Source organism: Caretta caretta, chromosome 1 (assembly GCF_965140235.1).
Source record: "Caretta caretta isolate rCarCar2 chromosome 1, rCarCar1.hap1, whole genome shotgun sequence".
Taxonomy (NCBI): Eukaryota; Metazoa; Chordata; order Testudines; family Cheloniidae; genus Caretta; species Caretta caretta.
In genome coordinates, this window is record NC_134206.1 from 325801848 (window position 1) to 325824763 (window position 22916).

Here is a 22916-nt window from a genome sequence, read left to right on the forward strand (position 1 = left end):
GATAAAGAAAGAGTAACTAAATGATGCATTCCTTATTTACCATAATGTACCATTTGTTAGTAGCAGAATTCAAGAAAAATGTTAGTTTTTAAGCTAAGAATTAACAGAGCAGCATCTCGGATACTAAATTATTTTTCCATCATGAAACACTTACGATCTGATGCAATTTTTTCTGTCCCGTCCAAAGGATTAATAATTCCTGGAATGAGCTCTCCAAAAGACAAGTGATCTATTCTATGAGAGAAGTTGTATGCTAAAAGACAACACAAAAGAACCACCAAATGTAAGGGGTTTATTTTGGTGAAATATGAAAATTTTGTACATTTCTCTCTCACACCCCCCCCCCACCCACAGCACAACAGGAAAAGCATCAATTGGAATATTTAATGCTATTAGGATGGATATAAAATGTTTTCAGGATTTGCACTTTTGTAAATGTTTTCACAAATCCAAATGTGTATTTATTATAAGCAAAGCTTGCTTTACTGGCATCAATATTTAAAAATATGTATGTTCAATTTTAACTCAGCACTTCCCCCCCATTTTTATAGGCAATACAATGTAGATCTAAATGTACAGGCATTTGCAACAGCCCAAGAGTTAAAGGGCCAAGAAGCAGCCAAAGACACCTGGAATTACTCTACAGTTCACATTTCAGGCTGACCAAAAGTGTTGGAAAGATTAAATTGTTTTATTAATTAAATGCACAAACCTATATAATGCAAGAATAATTTTATTAATTTAGTTCCTAATCCTGAAAAGATTTATGCACATGATTAATTGCAATGGGAATACACACATGTAAAATTAAATTCACATGGAAGCCACTGCAGGATTGGAGGCTTAAACAGTAAAGAGTCAGGAAGCAAAGCTAAATTTTCAGTAACATTTACTCTCTCTCACACACACACACACTGCAGTAATATACATTCAGCAGCCTGACTAGTAATCCAAAACACTGAAATAATGCTTTATGAGGTCAGAAATTTTAAACCTTTTATAGTCTAAATATTGCAGGGGAACAAGCTCTCTGAAAAATACAGATTATTATACAATACTTCTGAAATCCAAGATATACTATTATAACATGCTTTTTATTGTTATTTACATATTATTTTACATATCGTTTTACATTATGACTGTTACACAATCAGCATAAACAGATAGTCTGTGAATGTCAAATGCATGAAAAGATTTGTCACTTTACAATATAATATCCTGAAGCCTATTCTCCGATTTCTTTTACAATGCAAATCACTCAGCTAGAAATATCTCAGCAATAGTATGTGTCCAATACTACACTAATGCCCAAATTAGTAGCTAGGAGATGCTATGAACCAACAGTGTTTTTTGAAAGAGGACAGTAAAAGCTTACAATCGTGGCTCACAAGGGCTGCCAAGTGTGCATGGCCTCGGGGATGGGGAATTGCCCTAAAGAAAGCAAAAACATGTTTGATAAAGTGGTGATTTAACGAACACTTAGGAGAAGCTCAAATAATAAAAATTGGGGTTTCCATAAAGCAAATCACCAGTTTTCCCTTGATTTCAATAAAATAGCTCTTTATAATGGGCATTGAAATTTTCATCGTTGCTCAGTACAGACAACCAGAGTAACACCTGAAGACACATTAAGCTCATGAAAATCCTCCAATATACACAAAAAGTTATTTTTAGAAACACCAATAGGTTTTGTCTAGCCAGAGAGCTGCAAGGGGAAAAGCTGTAAAATCCTGGCATGGCCAAATACAGTACAAGACCAACCATGTAACAGCTCAAGTGTGCCAGGGGTTAATATGGACTTCCCTGCACTTGCCTTGTGAGTAGGCAGATTATCAGATTCATTTGTGGGACTCTATAGTATGTGCATTGGGAGAGGTTGGAAGAGCACGAGGAAAGAGAGAAGGAAAACAAAAGGAATACCAGAATCACACTGGGAAAGGACCAGCATGGATTGGAAAACTGGCACACTTCCCCAGCCCCTCTTCACACTCAAAAAGAAGTTTTCTTTCTAGGCTTGCTTTTACTACCCTATGATCTAGTGTGAGGTTTACACCTAACAGAATTAAAGAAACCCTCCTTCACCATTTAGACATTAAAAGTTGAGTGACTATCCTAAGCAGATGCATTTTGGAGAAATTGAAGATGGGGGGTGAGGGGTGCGGAATAAAAGATTGGGAGATGAGGCACTAGAAGACTACAATAATCAAGGCAAGACACGACCAGAAGGAAGGAAGCAACAGGACTTAGCAAGAGCATAGATATGAAGGGGATGAGAGAGAAAAGACAGGTTGTGCTAGGATGCAGGAAGGACAGAAGAGATGGCAACGGAGATAGAGTAGGAGGGGAGAGATTAGAGCTTCAATTTTGAACAGACTGAGCTTGAGAAGACAGCTGGGCACCTAACAACATATGTCAAAGGCAATTTTGAGACACAAAACTAGAGGTGTAGGTTTCGGATTCAGTCTAACAGAGATGATAGTTGAAACCACAAAAGGAGATATGGTTATTCAGTGGGTCCATAGAGTGAGAAGAGGGGGTTTAGCAACTCTTAGGGATGTCAGACAGGGATAGAGAAAAAGAATGAGGAGCTGTTTAAGGAGGTATATAGATGCTGAAAGAACAGTCGGCAAGGCAGGAGAAGAATCAGAGCACAGTCACAGGCCAAGAAAGGGTCATTGCAGAAACCACACATGGCATGTGAACATGACACCTCCAGCCATGCTAGTGCACAATGATCTGGCTTGGTTAGAGGCATAAGTTTCCAATACAGATCTCTAGTTTAAAGTGTTTACAAGACAACATGATTACAGAAGCATGTCAGGAAACTGTGATTCACATTTAGTCATGACTCCCTAACATGCTTCTATAACTATATTATCTCATTCATACAACTAACAAAAATCTGTGCTGCGAAACATATGCCCTTTATTATGACAGCTTTGCTCTTGAACGGTTACAGTAGGGGCGGGCAAACTTTTTGGCCTGAGGGCCACATCGGGTTTCCAAAATTGTATGGAGGGCTGGTTAGCGGAGAAAAACAAAACAGCCAGGCATGGCCTGGCCCCCGCCTCCTATCCGACCACCCCTTCTCGCCCCAACAGCGCCCCCAGGACTCCTGCCCCATCCAACCCCCCGTCCTCTGATGGCCCGCCCGGGACTCCTACCCCATCCACCACCCCCTACTCCCTGTCCCCTGGACCCCCCACCCCTGACTGCCCCCTGCCGCCCCATCCAACCCCCCACTCATTCCTGACTTGCCCTCCGGGACCCCTGCCCCATCCAACCACCCCTTCTCCCTGTCCCCTGACTGCCCCCTGCTGCCCCCATCCAACCCCCCATCCTTCTTGACTACCCCTCCCCGGGACCCCGGCCCCATCCAACCCCTCTCTTCCCCGCCCTCTGACCGCCCCAACCCCTAACCACACCCCCGCCCCTGACCACCACCACCCCTACTTCCCTGCCCTCTATCCAACCCCCCGTGCCCCCTTACTGTGCTGCCTGGAGCACTGGTGGCTGGCGGGGCTACAGCCGTGCCACCCAGAGCACCAGGGCAGGCTGCGGCTCTGCAACTGCACTGCCCAGCCGGCTACAGCGTTGCGCCGGCAGTGCGGCACACTGAGGCTGCAGGGGAGGGGCTGGGGGCTAGCCTCCCGGGCCAGGAGCTCAGGGGCCAGGCAGGAGGGATCCGGCCCGTGGGCTGTAGTTTGCCTACCTCTGGGTTAGAGGTATAGTAAGGTTGGGCCCAATTAGATAACAGGAAAGTACGAGCATTCTAAAAGTATTAGCTGTCACTTTATCACATGTTAACAAAAGGCAATAGTTCATCTAATCAGCTGTAAGGGTTCAATTTATGGATATATGACAACATTGCTGAACACAGGAGAAGCAGCTACTTCAGCAGACATTTCAAAAAGTTCCATAGTTCATGTTGACTACAACCAGACATGAAGAAATATGATGTTTGAAATGAGAGATACCATATGAAAAATATGACCAGAAAGGGAATCTGTATTACGATAAAAGCAGCTAGCTAGGCAAAAGTGAGCCAAAGAAAGTTTTTTGCTTAACTACACACACATCTGTCTTGATCAATTTGTGGTATATTCAGTAAGTGAAAAGAACATACTTGCCCACAGTTATGTGAAAGTTTCCTGCCACTTTATTGACATAGAGATGACCATGAATTCTGCATGCATCTGGAGGCAGTAACGAATTATCCTCCCTGTTTGAACAAGAAACAGGGAAACAGCTCAAAACACAGTAATTGAGATTATTTTATATGTAGGTAAAAAAAATAGCATCAATGTAAAGTTTAGAAAACCATATTCTTCTGCCATGGAAAATAAACGTTCTGGTACAACCTAGAAATTCAGAAAAGGGAAAACAAACTGTAATTACAAATTATGAGCTTTAAAACATCTGGACTTCTATGTTAAAAAGCACATTTTATAGTAGATTAAGCACACAAAAGTTACACACCCCCATTGAGAGGAAAACAAATTAAGCGTAGCTCATTTTATAAACAATATCCTTGCCAGCCTGATGCCACTCAGAGTTTCAACACATCACTCAAATGTTCAAGACTCCTAGGGGATGAGGCTAACCAGATGGACAAGAACCAGAACAATTACAGAGAAGACTTTCTCAGGCCCTTGGGATATCTGTCACCTCATGAAACACTTTTCAGCAACTCAGATTGAAAATGGTTTGTTCAGGTCAGCTGTGCTGACCAGGGTGAACAGCACAAAACATTAAAAAAAAAACAAAAACAGTTGCTGAAAGCTAATTAATGACCATGTACCAAGAAAAGTTTTCAACATCTGTTTAAGAAATTTTGCCCTGCTCACATTTGCTGGTATAACCATGTCACCTGAAAGTTTCCAGATCTCCTTCTGAAAACAGTTTGTTAAAACAGCCCAAAGTGTAGTTTAAATGGCACCCCAGAAGACAATGAAATGGGAGCAGAAGATAATGAAATGGGAGCATCACTTCTGAGCACTCTTGAGCAGTGGCCTAAGATGAAAGAATACAGTCGCTCCCCAGACATGGGAAAGGTGTAGTAGACCACAGTGTACTAACTATGGGAGGGAGCATTTATTGGCATTGGAAAAGGAGAAACTTTTTTTTTTTTAAATTTACACCAAATAAGGACATGCACAGTAAGTCTTATATATATGTTATTTAAATGATTTTAAAGAAAAAATTCATGTTTGTTTCTGATTTAATATTTTTTTATTTATATTAGAAATGCAAGTGCCTGATAAAGCAGGTTAAAAACCTGTTGATGGTTGAAATGAAAGAACTGAAAGAGAGGGCTCTGAAATTGTTTTAGAAAGGTAGTTCATCAAAATAAGTAGATACAATTTGTTTAAAATATTCAAAAATATTTTGTAACTAATTTTAAGCAGCATTAATACATGACAGGTAAGTGATGAGTCTTGAATCTTGTGGGGTGCTGATCACCATAAAAATGCTAAACACACACAAATGGATTCATATAAAAAAGTAACAACCTTTCCGGCAAGTGTTTGCTGGCACACTAAGGATGTAAGTAAAATACAATCCAGTTCAGACTGTTACTGATTTCTTCACAACCCAGACCAGCAAGTCTCTAAAACATTAAGACAAAGGCTTTGGATTCAGGGAAACCTGAAGCAAGGCAGAGGCATACAAGTCTCTTCACCATTATAACTTTGTCTTCAGAAATGAATTAAAGAAAGCAATCAGTCATGAGAGAAAGTGAAATCAGCTGCATGCAACAATTTCTCTCTCACCTTGGTGGCAGTGCTGTTGAAGCACTTTTAAAAGCACTTTTGAATATCACATCTTGAAGGGAGTGTTCTTCTTGCAGTCTACTTTGAATTAACTGCAGCATCCTAAAAGATCACACAGATGAGTACAGGAAGTGGGAATGCATGCAACAGAGTAACAGAAAATAAATTCATAGTTACCGTCAGGTACATTAGTTACATATTATAAAACAACTCAGTTCAGCAAAAGGATGGTATGTTAAATTCAGACATATGCCAAACATTCCTACTGCTCAAATATACACAATTTAAAAAATAAAAATAAAAGCACTGATGTTGGACTCCCATAGTATGCCATGAGGATGGTAAAACTAGAAAACGATTCCTAAAGAACTAAGCATGAATTTAAAGAGGCTTTAGATTCTGTGACACAGCTTTCAGATGTGAAGGACACAGTTAAGGTTTGTTGGTGAGACAGACAAGCTTTTGAGCTTATGCAGAGCTCTTCTTCAGGAAAAGATCTGAAGAAGAGCTCTGTGTAAGCCTGAAACATCTCCCACTCACCAACAGAAATTGGTCCAATAAAAAGATATTACCTCACCCACCTTTTGTCTCTACTATCCTGGGACTGATATGGCTCTACAACAACACTGCATACAGTTAAGGTTGGCAGGCCCAACCATTCATTTACTTTGGCAGTAGCTCCATTGGTAAACTCAGCAGTTTGGGATTCCATACACACATCCCTCCTCATCACCATCTCAACCAACCTCCCAATTCCAACAAAAACAAATCAGAATGAATCCTAGGCCTAAATTCATATTAAACAAAGTCCTGCATGCAATCTCCAGGGTCTCGCATTAAAGCACATATGCACTTGTCTGCTTACTGTTGTGTTATACAGTACATTGGAGCATTTCTCTCCCCAGCTGCATCCAAGAGGAAGGAGAGAACAACAATAAACTTTAAGTGCTAACAGTAATCAATTCAACTGCTGAAGGTGGCGAGTTATTTTGGTTTAATGACCCTGACATACATCTAAACATGGCAAATGAGTTCAAGTTGCAGTTCAAGTTCAAGTTGCAGTGGGGGAGGTTTAGGTTGGATATTAGGAAAAACTTTTTCACTAAGAGGGTGGTGAAACACTGGAATGCGTTACCTAGGGAGGTGGTAGAATCTCCTTCCTTAGAGGTTTTTAAGGTCAGGCTTGACAAAGCCCTGGCTGGGATGATTTAACTGGGATTTGGTCCTGCTTCGAGCAGGGGGTTGGACTAAATGACCTTCTGGGGTCCCTGCCAACCCTGATATTCTATGATAACGAAACTACCAAAACTACCGCACGTGCAATTAAACTAGATAAAATGCGTCAGGACTGGTTTATTACAAGGACTGATAGATAAATCATACAGTTTTATATTTTACAAAATGAAAGGAGTACTCATTCATGGCAAAGACACCGAATGCTGACTAGCCAGCTCTAAAAAGCCAGAGGAAAAATAAAGGAGCTTCAGTTTCAGTGGGTGTGTACTGCACGATTATGGGCAGTATCTGTGCAAGGTAACATAGGGTTGGGTTTGTTTCTTTTAAACATGACTTAGGTATACTCAGAGCACATTCTCGGAGCTATATCCAGTGACAAAAGAAAAGCAGACCTATCGTTGTCCAATCTACATGCATTCACATCAGTGCTTTAGAATGATCTATTACCTCTGCCACTCTCTTTGCTGGGGAGTAAGATCAAATATTACCTGCAACAAAGAAGAAAACACATAGTAACACATAACCAGAAAGCAATACCAATGACTTCACCCCACCAAAGTTCTCTCCACAAAATTCAGAACAGGAAAAAGGAAGGTGATTTAACAATATTTTATTTTGTGCTAAAAGATTTATCCAACTTTTCCCATATACAGTAAATCCAAAGCGGACTTTAAATTTTAGCTTTTCATTAGTTAATCCTAACAATGTGGAGCTAGGAGACAGATTTTTATAACTATACATAGTTCAAAAGGTAGCAACTATAGTTTAAAAATAAAAGAAGTGCAGTCACGGTCCAACACTGAACTATGTTAAACAAGGCTCAGCATTTGGTATATCGAAACCTCAGCCTACTTTTTGCCATGGCAAACACACCATTGAACACCATTTTAACCTTTTATTACAGACACAGCAAAGAAGGAAAAACAGGTAAAGCACCTGAAACGTAAAGTATTAAGTAAGGCTTTCATTTTAACATCCCTTATTTCCTTTCCCTTTAGTTGGAGAGAGTTTTTACAGTCTATTAGATGATACTAAAGATGGTAATAACTGTCCTTTTGGTGAAAAGAGAAGATGTTAGTTGAGATGGGCTGGACCTGTTGCTGCTGCTGCTGCAGTTAGACCCCATTTCTTAGGGGACACAAACAGTAAAGATTGAAAATGTGACTTCTGTCTCTGGTGTTGACTTTCACTTGCAACCTCACTGCTGGAAAAAACACAGACACCGCACATGGTCTTATTAGCTACTCTGAGACCTGGCAAACTCAAACCAGCATTGGGCTGTTTAGGGTACTTCTTTTAGCGGTTTCTTTCTGATCACAGGCTGACAGTAATGTTACAAAATATACAGTCTCGGCCAGCTAAGAGACTCTTGTTAGACAGAAGGAAAAAGGAGAGGGATAGAATCAAATATTTGCAAGTTGTTCCTGGCACAGAATTATCAGTGAAGTGAAAAGGTTCAATAACGTCATATGCATTTCCTCAGCTACTGTAAACTGAACAGTCTCCACGAAATTACAGACAGAACTACTTGATGGGTTTAATCAATCAATCTGCAACTAAACAGACAATTGTGATGCAGCATATACTCCCCGGGGACAAGGTATTTAACCCCATTCACTCAGGCCCACTGTACTGACTTGCAGTTAGACTTATAGGGTATGTCTACACAGCAAAGCCCATGCCAGCTGACTCAGGCTCACAGGGCTCAAGTTGTGGAGCTGTTTGACGGCTGTGTAGACTTCCAGGCTTGGGCTGCAGCCTGAACTTTGGGAGCCTCCCACTTTACAGGGCTCCAGCCCAGCTGGGAAATCAAGAAAGCAACAAAACAGCTCCGCAGCCTGAGCCCTGCGATCCCAAGACGGCTTGCATGGGCTAGCTGTGAGTGTCTAGTTGCTGTGTAGACATACCCACAGGCTGCTTCAGGGAAGCAGCATATAATTGCTATGGGACTCGATGACTTGAGGAAACGGCATCAAGCAGATCTCATATCCAGATGCACCACTGTCTGCTCAATTGAAAGATAAGAAGACACCACAATAATGAGCATCCATTAAGGAACTTGTAATTGCACTTCAGGTAACACTTGAAGCTGGTTCTCCAACAGCTGGACGAGAACAACAAAAACCGCGCACACAATGGTACTTGAAAAATAAACAACAGTCCATGAGTTAGTCTGTTGAACCACTTCACAGGAAAAACATGAAAAGCCCAAAATGAAAAAGCAACTCAAGGAACCAACATTAAAAGAATACACCTAAATTGGGGGAGAAGACAACAGAAAATATTTTCAGATTCTACTCTCTCTTTACAGAAACACAAAGCAAAATTAAGCAAAGCTGCCAATGGGAGTTCTTCATTTATTTAATTGACAGGAAAATGAATACAGAGCCAATTGTTAGCTGTTATAATTCAGCAATAGAAACACACATGCTACCTAATAGTGATGTAACTTAATAGCTATAGAATATTCCAAATCTATTCATGAATGCGGACCCAAGAACAGGGAATATGCTGTAGTTTTCTTAAGTTAAAGACTTAAATTTGCACACTAACAATGAGCGAGCATGCAGAAAACATAGTTCCATGGTCACAATGAAAATACATTTCTGGACAGCATTTCTTTCTAGCATGAGCATATTAAGCTCACATAGCCAATCCTGAAACCAGTTTTGCATGGACAAACCTTTGTGACCATGTGGAGCATAACTGACTTCAGTGTTACTCTGCATGGGTCCAACTTCAGGACTGGATAATAGTTTTGGAGGTATGGTTCAGCCAAAATGAAAAAGGCATGTCACAGCTAATAAAGAGCACCATCTTTATAAAGAAAATGGAATAAACTTACCGGTTCATAAACTAAGCCATCTGCAGAGACAACCATTGTTTCTGCTAAATCCAAAACATCAGCCCCCACATCTGTTTCAAAAAACAAAACAAAACAGCAAATATTAAAAGAAAATATAAATATGAATAAAAACAAAAAATATCCAGTAGAAATCAAGCTTGACAGCATCTCTTCAAACCTATCAGTAACTAATTACGGTGAGAAAATCTATTCTTTATTAACAGGATGCAAGTCCATACTAGTAGAGGAAAAAAAGCTGGCAAGAAACTGATGACTGAAAAAACTTTTCAATCCACCTAACAAAACATCACAGAGAGAGAAGGGGACAGAGACAGTTTTTAGGAGAAGCATCATTTCTCACTGATATATCACTTTCAGAGAATGCTCATTTACTGCTCTTCTTAAACAGAAAGTACTGGACAAAATATTATATGAAGTGTAATTACTGTAGCTCTATATACACACACACTTATACACATTTCCCACACACAAATTGATCAGTGCAAACTTAAATCTCTTCCATTTACATAAACGCAGTTATCAAATCTAAAATGACACTAGTCCACAGAGAGACTAAGCTATTTGGTTTTTTTAAAAGAAGGAAAACACATTGGAAGATAGATTTATTTAAAACTAACTGCAAAAAGCATACTGATAATATTTAAGCTCTTATTTAGCACTTTGCACCTCCCAAGAGCGTGACAAACAGTAATTGTCATAACAGCCTGATGAGGTAACTAAGTATTGTACCCATTTATCATATGGCAGGACTGAGGCAGAGCGGTTTAAGGAGTTGCCCAAGACCAAACAGAGAGTCTGTATCAGAGCCAGGTTTAGATTTCAGAGAGTTCCTATCTGCTACTCTTGTGGCAGATTAACATTTAAAATAACCCATGAGAGTAGGGAATGGGGTACTTGTAAATCAAAACAATTATGAGACAAACTTCAGCATCACACAATCTAAAAATATTATAGCTGTGTAAGACCCATGAAAAGAGGGATTCAATATAGAATGTAGACAAAACCTTAACACCAACAATCTGTCTCGGAAAAACTGTTTTCTCTGTCAGTCAAGGATAAAAAAAGAATCTTTTTGCGGATACAGACTAACACGGCTGCTACTCTGAAAAAAAAAAAAAAAACTACAATGTAGACAAATGAAATGTAATTACCCACTGCTTGTTGAAAAAGAGCTGTGAACCTGTGTTTAACGATTACGAAGGCACTGACTGAACACGGCCAAGCTCAGCATGAAACTAACCCTCTCTCTGTCTTAGTTTTGTTGTAAATGCCACCAAACAGCAGAGCACGTTTATGATCTGCCTGACTTACGACTTTGATAAATTGCTCCTGTCTGCTCTCAGTTAACTATGCCTAATCCTGTGACTCAGGAATAAAGCTACATATTATTGCTCAACAAAATCTAGAACAATCATCCTCTCTTCTTGGACAGCCAAAATCAAGATGTCGGAACAAGTTATCATAAGCATGTTATTTTTAATCTGAAAGCAATACCAATTTTTTTAAAAAACCACAACCACCAGCACTGTCATGCTGATGGAATACTTACATTGACACTTCATGGCAACAGTAATATCTATATTGATTCTTAATTTACTGGAAGACAAAAAAGCAAAAATTTGCAATATTAAGTAAATTTAGTACAGATGCCAAGACAAAATAACTATGTGAGAATATGTACAGAAATGCACTCCAAGGGCAAAATGAATACCAGCACAGGTAAATACTATCCCCGTAGGCAGAGAGGTTTAGAGACTAGTTTAGAAAGTCACCCAGTGTCCTAGTCACCACTTTAGCCTTTAATACAAGACAAGACGAGTGGCAAAGGGAAAACCAGTTTCATAGAAAAATTAAATATTGCAATTAACTTTAAAAACTAAATGAAATATGACTGGTTCAGGAATTTAGCTACCTCTTATAAAACCCCAAAGGTTGCAGAAAAGCAGTGTCTCCATTGTCAGTAATATTTTGAAGTATATTTTCAGGAGACTGTAGTAGCACACAGCTCCCAATGAATTTAGTGGAATGGGAGGTACAGGGGGGTCACAAAGCTAAAACCCTGTGCAAGGATTTGAACATCTACTTCTTGCTTTAGCCCCAGAGCACCCATGGAAAAAAAAAAATAGTGGGTGCTCAGCACCCACCAGCAGCCCCACCAATCAACTCCTCCACGCGCCACAGATCAGCTGTTCAGCAGCATGCAGAAAGTGCTGGTGGGGGTGGAGGAGGAGGAGCGGGGGCAGGTGGAGGTGGGAAAAGATGAGGCGGGAGTCGAGCACCCCCTGGGAACAGACGAAGTTGGCGACTATGTCTGCAGGAGCAGGTTTTTATTTCATTTCAGTGAGAATCCTACACGATCACAATTCAACAGCTGCTCTGTCTGACTCAAATTGGGATCCAGCTGCCAGAAAATGCTATTGCCTTTGGTACAGACTTCTGTTTTTGAAACCAGGACTTTTCAAGCACCAAAGTACAGCCACTTTTAAAAGCAGGACTTTTCAAGCAGCAAACGAAAACAAACAAAAAGTCATATGAATCCGGACTATTCCTTCTATCTATCTGAGGTACTTATATGGCCTCTATATCAGTAATATCGGAGCACATCACAATATTTAATATGTTTATCCTCAGAACACCCTTGTGAGGTGAGTACGTGCTATTAATCCCATTTTACAGATGGAAAACAGAGGCACACGCAGGCTAAGTGACTTTGCAAAGAAACCTCTTCACCAATATATACTTAAGATGCAGGTTGCACAGTTTAAAAAGGGAAGGTTTGCTACACTCACCCAAGATAGCTTTTCAGCCAAACTTAAGAGACACTTTGACGAAGGAGTCAAAGGCTATGTAACTGCGTGCAATAGGAGGATGTCAGTCTGTTCGAATGGATTTTTCTTTGAGGGGCAAAACCTGAGTTTTGCATGCATCTCACTTAAACCTATTATAGAAATTCTTTTTCTGAATAAATAGGTCTTTTTGAACTTTTGACATAACACAATCACCACTTTAAGCCAATTTTCAAAAATGTACATCACATCTGTGAACTGGGTTACACAAAACCCGATCTTCAGAGGCACTGACCACGTTCAGCTCCCACTGACTTCAAGTGGAGTTGTGAGCACGTAGCACCTCAGAAAAATCAGGCAAGCACATGGAACTGACAGCAAGAGTATCTCCAGCCAACCTCGGTTGTCATGACATGTAGTAAGATGACAGGCAATCTTCAGATAGCTTGGTTGTCGACAGCGAATTGCTTTAAAATTAATCTTCATCACTCTGAACTGCACTCAGAAGCAAAACAAGAAGCATACTGACAAAAATGTTGAAAGAGTGCCAGAACAGCACCTTGGATTTAAGTGTTAGATTTGGCTGAGACTACATCCAAAAAGTTGCTGGATTGAAAGCAAGTCTCTTCCCTCTTCATGGAAGGCGGATGTGTTTCAGTTTCTTACTGAACCTGGCCCCAGCGTATTAAACAACAAAACAAAAAGTAAATCACCTGTTTCCATTTTAATTTCAAACTGTAGTTGCTAATGAGTGGCAAGAATATTTTAAATCCATTCTTTTTCAGAACAGCTGATGAAACGCAGACAACTTAAATTTAAAAGAAATTCTAAGGAATAAAAAGTTACCTAGTAAAATCCTTGTCTACTTCATATTCATATTTCATCCAGGTGTCTCGATACACCATAAACTCCAGTATGGTTAATAAAGCCATAGCTGTAAATGCTATTAAAGAAACTGAAAAATCAAAAAGAAAAAGGATCAGCTTGTGAGAAAATGTTATTTACTGCTGGCATTTACAAAAAAGAAACAATAAAAAGAATTTAATACTTAAGGAAGGCATTTTTGTGCAAATAAATGAATTTATTGAGTTCAGGTCTTGACTATATTTATCACAAATAAGCCATAAGTGCAAAAATTCTCTTAGAAACACATCATCAACTGTACAATTTTCTCATTTACATAGGAAGAACAAAAATACTGAAAGTCCCAATCCAAAAATATATTTTGGGTATGATGGGCTGTGTCCTCAGAAAACATTTCATAGAGTCCATAAAAATTTTCTCCCTCCACTTCAAGGATGCCACATGATAATAACTTTCCATGAATAAGGGGTGCTGGATGGACTTAAGTCCATCATTGCTGATCCTTTTTCAAATACAAAGATAACCACAGAGCAAGATGAGCTTTCCAGCTACTTATTTACAGAAGTGCCCCATCATCATGGTATCCAGGTGCTCTGCCCTCTGCTCAAAGGCTAAGCATATTGTGTGTACAATATATCCATCACCATGCACAGGGCCTGAAAATCAAATCCAGCTCCATTACAATGACAGCACAGGCTACTAAACACAGAGCCCGTTGGGATTTTCGGTATTCACACAGAAGATTTCCTTTAGTTAAAATAGCCTGAATAAAAAGTAAACCCTGATGTTTGCAGCATTACCCTGTAACTGATATGATCAGTTCCTGTATATCCTTGGGAGACCTTATTGAATTAAGTTTAAGTAGCTTTAGGTCTATTGTTTTAAATGAATAGTTTATATATGATTGTGTTCTACTCCATGCACAACTCCTCCTAACTAAAAGCAGTCAGTGGTGATTAAGGCAAATCAGCAAGGTTGCAACCCCCACAGCAATGCACCAGCTCCTGGGAACCAGCTCCACATATACTGGTTAAAACTGGATTCTCCCTGACCAACAGACAAAGAAGAGACTTTTGGATAAACAGCCTGAGTTTAAACTGACTCAAAACCTCCTTTCTGGGTCAGCAAATGGACAGGACCTTCTGCCCCAGGCAGGGCCCCAATCCTCATGGAAAGGCTGACACCTACCGGAGCCTGAAGTCAGAGTTGCGTGACCTCTAGTAAGCTTTATAGAATGTGTGTAGGTTCTTTAATATTTATAATGTTTTCTCTGTAATGCTTTTCCCTTAAGAATAAATGAGTTTGCTTAAAAAGAGCTAGGTGGTAACATACAACTGCTAGTATTTACGCTATTCATATAATCTCTGGAGAGAAAACAAAGTGCAGATGCTGGCCTGTTTAGGCAGTCTGGCTTGCTGGGAATACCACAGAGTAGGCAGGGAATTGTGCAGCCTGGAAAAACCGCAGTCTGCAGGGAGATAGATGCAGCTGTCTGCTAAAGAGAGGTGACAGTTGAAGAGCTGGGAGCCTAGAGTGGATGCCCTTGAGGGATTACGGAGGGGGAATATAGGTGCAGTTGCCCTGAACTGTGGCAGACCCCACGTACCTTTCTCTAACTTAAAATGGTTAAGACTGGGCAAGAAATGCGTAGGGGGCACGAAATGCCTTGGTACCAATCAGGCTTATAGAACTTGGACTTTCATATCACAGATTTATGCTTCTAGTCTCAGCCAAGAAAAACAAATAAGGGAAATAAGATGCACCACTCATTCAATAAGAAGAGGTAACCTGTGGAAGTCACTTGTGCATATCAATCCAGTAACAAGACTACCAGCCTCTTTTTGTAATAATTATAGATGCACAAAACTCAGCCCACTTTGTGTTTGATTGAGCAAATGAACACATTAAAAAGCACCAAAAACTGGATTAATGGCCAATTTCTAATCCAAGAGGTGCATTGCATACGTCCTCATTGGAACTGAGAAATTATGCATAAAGTCATGCTATTGTGAATACACACAGAAATACAGTAAAGATGTCTGAGGTTTATCTGGAGACACATGCTGTGCATTGCCAGTTAGAACCATGACTCTGGCCTGGTCTGACACCTATAGATAGAAATGAGAGGAGCCCAGGTGAACACTGAGGCTGTAGTCTGCACAAATACCTTCAGTGGAGGGGGTATTACAGAATTACTGAGTGCTTCCCTCACCCTGCTAACATTGCCTCAGTCTTCCAGAGAATAGTTAGGGAAGATGATTCTTTTCGCATCTGATGTTGAAGTGATATAGAGCTGGATATCACTTGTATATCGCTGGTATTTCAGTCCATGCTGTTTCACATTGTCATGGCTTTGTATAGATGTTGAACAGGATAGGGGAAAGACCAATCCTTGTGGGACTCCACAAGTGCAGGCTTTGGAAGGAGGGACACAATAGACAGTCTTATTTTAGTGTAGCTACAGTACACTTCAATTGTATTCCATTTAGAAAGTATGCACAGCATGTTTGGGGGGGGGGGTAAATTCATAACTCTCTCTAAAGCTCATTTTGTTAATTTATATCATAGGTGCACATATACCCCTTACATCTGTTTGATTCTTAACTACTGGACAGAATTTCCCATGTGACAGATTCATACATTTTGTCCAACAGCAGGAGAAACAAATTGAGCCATCACCTGAAAGGGATTAGCTACAGCACCGTATAGGTCTTTTAAATCCACATTTGTAAACTCATGTCTTCCCACAACTGAAACATTTACTACCAAAATGCGCTAAAGAGACTCACCAAATTAATCAGGCCAGCCATCACCAGTGTCTCAGTAAGGCTTACCTGTTCCACCACTTGTTGAAGTCTCCACATAGCTCTCAGGAACCTTTGGAAAGGCATCCAACTCTTTCATCAAATTCAGGGTCTTCTTCCGATTCAATCGCCTCATCTTCAGCAGATTCCCCCACTTCCTCCTTCATATATTCACTCTATATTGAGAATAAATTGTTCCAATTAGAGACACCAACAATCCAGCTTCAGCCCTAAAACTGACCGATTATAGGAATAAATTCTATGGTCTACGTTATGCAGGGGGTCAGCCTAGATGATCTTAATAATCGGTGAATAATTTACACTTAGAAATCTTTTGATGAAAGATGCAATGTAACGCCTTCAACATTCATTATAATATATTCTTTCCATTTTACACAACTAAATGATCATCATTATTGACAGATATTGCAGTTAATTAAGATTAAAGTCAGTTCTAAGTTAAATGTACTAAAGCCAAACTTCTGACAGTGAATCGAAGTCAGTGCCTTAACTAATGGAGGATGTCTAACATGCTACATACGACTCAGAAGGATTCCACACTCCTCATCGTGCCCCCACCACCCCCCATGTTCAGCTAAGGCAGATTTGTACTGTATGCTAAAGAAAGAATCATCCTGTCAATAATCTGATCATTACTAGTGAAAAAGCAGTATAATTCATAGTGTAAAATTCATTCAAAGACCGATGTGCAACTAAAAATTGTTCATGGACAAAATTTCCTTGAAGGAAGTCAAAATAAGCCTTTTTTTTTTTTAAGCTTGTATATTCTGGATACTCATACCGGCACATCTTTTTGTGCTCACAGAAGTAAAGCCATTTGTTTTCACTGCACATGACACATGCCTGAAAATTGCACACCAAATTCTAACACAGGTCACAATCAATCAACTTCCCAATATGCCTACGCTTTTGAATTAACTCACACAAACCCGCAGCACACAAGTTGTCTTACCTTGTCCTGATGACTGTCTTGCTGTTCTTAGGGAAGGTGGAGTGATGTACTAAAAAGAAAGAACAGAATCCAAAGTAACCTGTTAACCCGTATATGTCCAGACTCCTAAGACTGCCCCAAAAGTCATATGCAAATTATGTGCATATGCCCAATGGGAAAATAAAACTGCTGCCCTGACTCTCTCCCTTGTTCTGAGTTTTCCTGAAATGCCTATAGCATTATTTATGCAGGTTGAGAGTGGAGGAAGGATTGCTGAAGCAGGTCAGCGGAGACTGGAGAGAGGCTGGAGCAGGTCAGTGGTGTGAGAGGGTTTGCAGGCCAGAAAGATGAGGATGCCAACAAGTAAGTGGGAAGAGAAGAAGGGAAGGACGAGAGGCTGGAGCAGGTCAGGAGAGTGAAGATGGGTGGAAGACAAGGGGATTGTTAGTGACAGTCAGGTGTAAAGGGGAATGAAGTAGGGTGGGAGCGGTGCTGGAATGGGACAATGGATGAAGCAGTTGGTGGGGGGTGGGGAGTGCTGGAGAAGAACATATTACATATCAGAGAATCTAACACACAATATTTTAAACGCCACAGATATTTATAGTTTTGCATCAATATCCAAAAAAGATCAGCACACAGGTTGTCTTACCTTGACCCTTTGTCTCTCTTGATGTTCTTCGGTATTTTGAAGCGAGGTTCTAAAACAAAAAGAAGGAATCCCAAACAAGTCATAATCTAAGTGGCTATTTCGATTATCAGCAATGCATCCATTGCCTATAAAAAACTTGAAATTACAAAGTTTACATGTGCACGAAAATCTTTAGCGCTGAGAGAATCTGCCCAGCCTCCAAACATGCCCTTTTTGCTTCTGCACATGCTCACCCTCCTACTATTGTCTAATGGGCATGTACAACGCATATGACCATTAAGGCAAGTGAAGCCCCAATGAAGCTGCTGCCCTTACTGTGCCTTTTGCCCGAGTTGCAATGCTTATCCACTTTCAAAAATGCCCCGAAATTTGATAATCCAGGTTGAAGCCAGGAATGGGTTCAAGAAGAGAGCAAGAAGCCAGGAGCAAGAAGAGAGAGGGGAGGCTAGAGTGGGCAATGGTGTGTGAGTGTGAGAGAGTGTGTAATCGATCCAGATTGGAGACAGGGGTGGAAGTGGAGCAAGTAGAGCACGTAGAGAGAAGAGGCTAGAGTGGGCAATGCTGGTGAGAGTGAGTGTGAGAGCGTGCGCGCCGGGGAAAGAAAACTATTCAATATTATAATTTTAGCTAATTACAACTTAATACAAGTTGTGACTACCTCCTTTACTATAAGACATTTTTCTAGTAAGTGCAAATAAAGGTAGGGAGACACTGTGAATGAATTCCTTGCTAACTGGTCATTATTACAACTATGGAAGAATAAAAAGTAGGGCTGTCAAGCGATTAAAAAAATTAAATGGCACAATTAATCACGCTCTTAATAATAGAATACCATTTATTTAAATATTTTTTGATATTTTCTACATTTTCAATATATTGATTTCAATTACAACACAGAATACAAAGTGTATAGTGCTTACTTTATATTTTTGATTACAAATATTTTCACAGTAAAAAACAAAGTACTATTTGTCAATTCATGTAATACAAATACTGTAGTGCAATCTCTTTATCATGAAAGCTGAACTTACAAATGTAGAATTATACACAAAAAAAACTGCATTCAAAAATAAAACAAACAATGAAGGCTCTAAAGTTTTACAAGTCCACACAGTCCTAATTCAGCCAATCGCTCAGACAAACAAGTTTGGTTACAATTTGCAGGAGATAATACTGCCCCTGTTTACGTCACCTGAAAGTGAGAACAGGCATTTACATGGCACTGTTGTAGCCGGCATCACAAGATATTTACATGTCAGATGCACGAAAGATTCATATGTCCCTTCATGCTTCAATCACCACTCCAGGGGACATATGTCCACCCTGCTGATGGGTTTTGCTCAAAAACAATCCAAAGCAGAGTGGACCAACATATGTTCATTTACATTATTTGAGTCAGATGCCACCAGCACAAGGTTGATTTTTTTGGTGGTCCGGGTTCTGTAGTTTCTGCATCGGAGTGTTGCTCTTTTAAGACTTCTAAAATCAATGCTCCACACCCCATCCCAATCAGATTTTGGAAGGCACTTTAGATTCATAAACCCTGGGTCAAGTGCTGTAGCTATTTTTAGAAATCTCACATTGGTACCTTCTTTGCATTTTGTCAAATCAGCTATGAAAGTGTTCTTAAAACAAACATGTGCTGAGTCATCATCCGAGATTGCTATAACATGAAATATATGGCAGATGTGTGCAGGTAAAACAGAACAGGAGACATAGAATTCTCCCACAACGAGTTCAATCACGAATTTAATTAAAACACTATTTTTTTTTATTTTTTTTTTTACGAGTATCATCAGCATGGAAGCATGTCTTTTGGAATGGTGGCCAAAGCATGAAGGGGCATACGAATGTTTAGCATATCTGGCACGTAAATACCTTGCAACACCAGCTACAGAAGTGCCAGGCAAACACCTGTTCTCACTTTCAGGTGACATTGTAAACAAGAAGCGGGCAGCATTATCTCCCGTAAATGTAAACAAACTTGTTTGTCTTAGCAATTGGCTGAATAAGTAGGACTAAGTGGACTTGTAGGCTCTAAAGTTTTACATTGGGTTGTTTTTGAGTGCAGTTATGTAACAAACAAACAAAATCTACATTTGTAAGTTACACTTCCATAATAAAGAGAGGTTTCAGAGTAGCAGCCGTGTTAGTCTGTATTCACAAAAAGAAAAGGAGTACTTGTGGCACCTTAGAGACTAACAAATTTATTTGAGCTTTCGTGAGCTACAGCTCACTTCATCGGAAAAGAGATTGCACTACAGTACTTGTATGAGGTGAACTGAAAAATACTATTTCTTTTGTCTTTCATTTTTACAGTGCAAATATTTGTAATCAAAAATAAAAATATAAAGTGAGCACTGTACACTTTGTATTCTGTGTTGTAACAGAAATCAATACATTTGAAAATTTAGAAAAATACACAAAAATATTTAATACATTTTAATTGGTATTCTATTGTTTAACAATGTGATTAATCACGATTAATTTTTTGAGTTAATCGTGTGAGTTAACTATGACTAATTGACAGCCCTAATAAAAACCATTAACGATATATATGAAAAGATGCACTGTTCTTTTTCCTGAACTGCGCTATTTGGAGAGAACTTTATAGGTTCCAATAAAAATTACTGGGCAAATCCTTCTCCAGGGATACAAGCACGGAGAGCACTGAACACAGTGGAGTTATTGTGATTTCTCTGTGCTAGCACTACAGATATTTCTACAGCTTTACAGTGCCTCGACACAAACAAAAATTGCTGCACAGAGAGCCCCACACAGGGAAGAGAGGATCTGATACTTCCAAGAGGGAAAAGAGGGGCGTCCAGAGGAAACTGACAGAAGAATTTAAGCCAGTGGTTCTCAACCTATTTACCATTCTGGACCACAAATGCAGCTCTCTGTGGGTTACGTGGGACACATCCACACAATATATATACACTGTATGGCCATGAGGATGTCACCTGGGTCGCAGCTGTGTGCTGATTGGGCCGCAAGCGGACTGCAGGCTGTGGGTTGAGAACCACCGATTTAAACAGTCTTTATACAACATAAAAGAGCATAAAGGACATTAAAACTTTTTTTTAAAAGGATTTGCAGTTCATCTTTAAAGGCCTCGGTTCTGCAAAGGTCTATGCACATGCTTAACTGCAATTCATATGGGACTACTCCTGTGTGTGTGCAAGTTTTCCAAGACCAGGGCCAAGGACTGCTGTTACAGTAATATCAAAATGGGTGGGATGCATTAATCAAAAGGAAAACATGGGCTGAATATCAGAAGAAATTTGCTAAGGATAAGAACTGATACAATGAGCAATAGCCTTCAAAGGAAAAGGATGGAAGCCAAATGCATTTAAAACAAGACTGAACAAAGCACTGGTAAATGTTTCCAATTGGTCATTTTAATCTCGTAATATTCCCTTCTCACTTTCAGGGCTTGAGTCTCTCCACTGCCTTGTACTTTGTGTAGTCATTTGCATCTGTGATGCTACCAAATCAGAATGGTAGGGCTGGATTTTCCTTCTCATTTACACCACTATTACTCCACTGATTACTCTACAGTCTGAGTAGAGAATCAGGCCCTTAAACACTGCAGAAGACACCCATACTGATTTCAGTATTGAAAGGAAAAAGCAAATTGGTCAATAGATTTCAAAGGGTGTAGACATTTTGGGAGAGGTGTACAGTACCTGGCACAAAGTGCCTAGCTCTAGAACGCAGACACTGACAGCCAGCTCCTATGCAACTAGAGGAGCTAGTGAACAGGAGCAGCAAGCAGGGGAGTTTTGACAAGGAGTTTAGAGAGGGAGCATGAAAGCTAGATAGAATGTTTATTACATGATAAACTTAGAGTAATAAATGCCCCCCTCAAAAAAAACCCAAAAAAACACAACCTGCAAGAGTAAAAATAATGCAGACAGAAGGGCAGCAGCGGAGTGGACTGAATGCAGCATGTATGATCACCTGAGTGTGGGCAGGAGGCATGTGTGCATTCGGTGCAAGCAGCTCCATTCCCCTCTGAGATAAGTATGGGCTTGAGACAAGAGTGGCTGAACTGAAGGAGCTAAGGGAAACAGAGGTACACAAACAAGACCTTCTGGGCCACATTAGAGCAGTCTCACACCCAGTCCAACAGCCACTGTGCTATTGAAGAGGATGAAAGTCTTAGGGAAGGAGAACATCAAGCTAGAGCAGATCCCACAGTTTCAGATTATGTTATGGTATTTTCTCACACTGAGGTTACCTCTCCAGGGGAGGGGATCCCTGTTATTAGGAAGAGACAATAGTAATCAGGGATTTGACTATTAAAATACATATAGTTGAGTTTGTGATGACTAGGAGAACTACATGGTGAATTGCCTGCTGGGTGCAAAGGTTGCAGATCCCTCGAGACATCTAGACAGATGTATGTGCAGTGCTGGGGAGGAGGTACATTTAAGTGATGGTCGTGATACATTTAAGTACCAATGACACAGAGAAAGGTAGGAAAGAGGCCCTAGAGGCCAAATGTAGGCAGCTAGGTAGGAGATTGAAGTCCAGGACCTCCCTGGTGGCATTTTTTGAAATGGTTGCAATGCCATGCACAGTGCCAGTGAGACAGGCAGAACTGAAGGATCTCAATGTGTGGATGAGATGATCATGTTCAGAGGAAGGATTTAGGTTTATTAGGAACTAGAGAACCTTTTGGGAAAGGAGAAGCTTAGACAGGAAAGATGTACTAGCCAGATTACTAGCATGTAAAAATAAAAAGGTCATAGAGGCATTTTAAAACTAAGGGTTGGGGGAAAGCCGACAGATGTAGAGAAGCACACAGTTCAGACAAACATATTCCTTAAGGGAGGATTTACTAAAGGGTATACTCTATATCTTAGTAAAGAGGAGAGGATAGAAGTTGATAGAGTACAGATAGGAGCTGAAGAGACAGTCAAATGAAAAAGAGTCCCATTCAGTTACATCACATGAACGGAGACAACTAAATAGTG

The 22916-nt window shown here is 40.1% G+C and overlaps 1 protein-coding gene across 4 annotated transcripts in view; it reads right to left on the bottom strand.

Annotated features, from left to right (window-relative positions):
* The window catches only part of ERGIC2 (ERGIC and golgi 2), a 56489-nt gene that overhangs the window by 26012 nt on the left and 7561 nt on the right, over nt 1–22916 (bottom strand). For all 4 annotated transcript variants that reach the window (XM_048836311.2, XM_048836310.2, XM_048836309.2 and 1 more), the window contains exons 2-12: nt 17935–17983; nt 17304–17352; nt 16361–16506; nt 13509–13617; nt 11426–11472; nt 9856–9926; nt 7458–7498; nt 5775–5876; nt 4127–4222; nt 1376–1431; nt 155–253 (exon numbers count right to left, since the gene is read on the bottom strand). In XM_048836311.2, the coding sequence (XP_048692268.1) occupies nt 155–253; nt 1376–1431; nt 4127–4222; nt 5775–5876; nt 7458–7498; nt 9856–9926; nt 11426–11472; nt 13509–13617; nt 16361–16466 (727 nt within the window). In that variant the 5' untranslated portion in view covers nt 16467–16506; nt 17304–17352; nt 17935–17983. The remainder of the gene's footprint in view (nt 1–154; nt 254–1375; nt 1432–4126; nt 4223–5774; nt 5877–7457; nt 7499–9855; nt 9927–11425; nt 11473–13508; nt 13618–16360; nt 16507–17303; nt 17353–17934; nt 17984–22916) is intronic.